Genomic DNA, 1,772 nt, shown 5'->3' with positions numbered 1-1,772 from the left:
CTGGGATTACAGGTGTAAGCCACCGTGCCCAGCCAAGGGGAGCAATTTTGAATGAGGGAGTCTCTTAGAACACAGAGATGAGCCCACGTGGGTGGCTGCTGTCTCTGTTTTCAGGGGAAGCTGGACATGCTGTGAAATAGAGGGAAATTTCTATGCTTAAGCAAGTTGGGGACTCACCTTCCCAGCACTGGTACTGCACCCACAGGTAGCTGCCCTGAGTCGGACACAGGTTTCCAAAGTAGGTCTCATCTGCTGCCACCTGGCATGCCTGTAGCCCCTGGCACTGGCCTGGGAAGCACCCACATCCCAGCGGAAGCAGGAATGGAGTGCAAGACAAAAGAGGATACACTCAACAGAGATGCGCAGAGATGCATGGCCTCTCATCCACTCATTCGTTTACCCACCATCCGCCCAACAAATAGCTTTTGATATCTCCTGAAGACCAGCACTGGGCTAGGTACTCAGGGGACAGAGAAGTAGGATTTCTGTCCTCAAGTAGTTCAGAGTCTAGCATCCTGGTCTCAAACTTCAGCTTGCGCCAGATCCCCCTGTGGGTCCTGTGAAGACACCTCATTCCAGATCTCACCCTCAGCGATTCTGATTCAGTAGGTACGGAGTACAGCTGGAGAATATGCATTTCGAACCAGCTCCTATGGGATGCTGATCCTGACACTGCTAGCCCAGGGACCCCATGTGGAGAACCACTGGTCCAGTAGCATCTAGTCAGATGGCCCCAAATAGAAATCCACACCCAGAGAACCAGCAGAGGGGGCAAAGTTAGGAATCCTGTGCCCATCAGGGTGCCATGTGCCCACAGAAGAAGGAGCAGGGACAGCCCATTCCAGAAACTTCAGGGTCGTCCAGCACCTCTCCCTCCTGCCCAGCGAGATGTGTTAGATGCCTGCGGGGAAGCCTGGGAGAAAGAAACAGGTCCAGAACACCCACCTGTGCTTTTCCCAGTTACCCGCTAGGTCCCACTTCTTCCGGGCAGTTGGCCCTGGGCCCACAGAGCCACCCTCTCACCCTGCCCTGCTTGTGTCACAGGGACCTACACTTTCCAAACTCCCTTGGCCACTGGCTCCCAGGGAGGCTTGGCCGATGGCCAGTACTGGGGAAAGATTGGAGGGTGGCGTATTCATTTCCAATCACTGTTGTAACAACTTACCACTGACTTAACGACTTAAAACAACATAGATTTGGCTGGGAGTGGTGGTTCACACCTATAATCCTAGCACTTTGGGAGGCCGAGGTGGGTGGCTCACCTGAGGTCAGGAGTTTGAGACCAGCCTGGCCAAAGTGGCAAAACCCCGTCTCTACTAAAAATACAAAAATTAACTGGGTGTGGTGGCACATGCCTGTAATCCCAGCCACTCAGGAGGCTGAGGCAGGAGAAGAGCTTGAGCCTGGGAGGTGAAGGTTGCAGTGAGCAGAGATCACGCCATTGCACCCCATCCTGGGCTTCAGAACGAGACTCTGTCTCAAAACAAAACAAAACAAAAAACATGGATTTTTGGCCAGGTGTGGTGGCTCATGCCTGTAATCCCAGAACTTTGGGAGGTTGAGTCAGGTGGATCACTTGAGGTCAGAAGTTCGAGGCCAGCCTAACCAAAATGAGGAAACTCCATCTCTACCAAAAATAACAAAAATTAGCCGGGAGTGGTGATGGGCGCCTGTAGTCCCAGCTACTTAGGAGGCTGAGGCAGGAGAATCACTTGAACCAGGGAGGTGGAGGTTGCAGTAAGCTGAGATTGCACCACTGCACTACAGCCTGG

General features: G+C 53.1%; 1 protein-coding gene across 1 annotated transcript in view; it reads right to left on the bottom strand.

The window, feature by feature from the left end:
- Positions 1–1,772, bottom strand: part of PKD1L2 (polycystic kidney disease 1-like 2) — a 139,916-nt gene that overhangs the window by 120,039 nt on the left and 18,105 nt on the right. Inside the window, exon 4 of the mRNA XM_011990120.1 lies at positions 178–288. Coding sequence (XP_011845510.1) covers positions 178–288 — 111 coding nt within the window. The remainder of the gene's footprint in view (positions 1–177; positions 289–1,772) is intronic.

Source organism: Mandrillus leucophaeus, unplaced genomic scaffold, assembly GCF_000951045.1.
Source record: "Mandrillus leucophaeus isolate KB7577 unplaced genomic scaffold, Mleu.le_1.0 Scaffold37, whole genome shotgun sequence".
In the NCBI taxonomy this organism is placed as follows: Eukaryota; Metazoa; Chordata; class Mammalia; order Primates; family Cercopithecidae; genus Mandrillus; species Mandrillus leucophaeus.
Note: the sequence above shows the minus strand (reverse complement) of the source record. Positions and strands in the feature narration are given on the sequence as shown.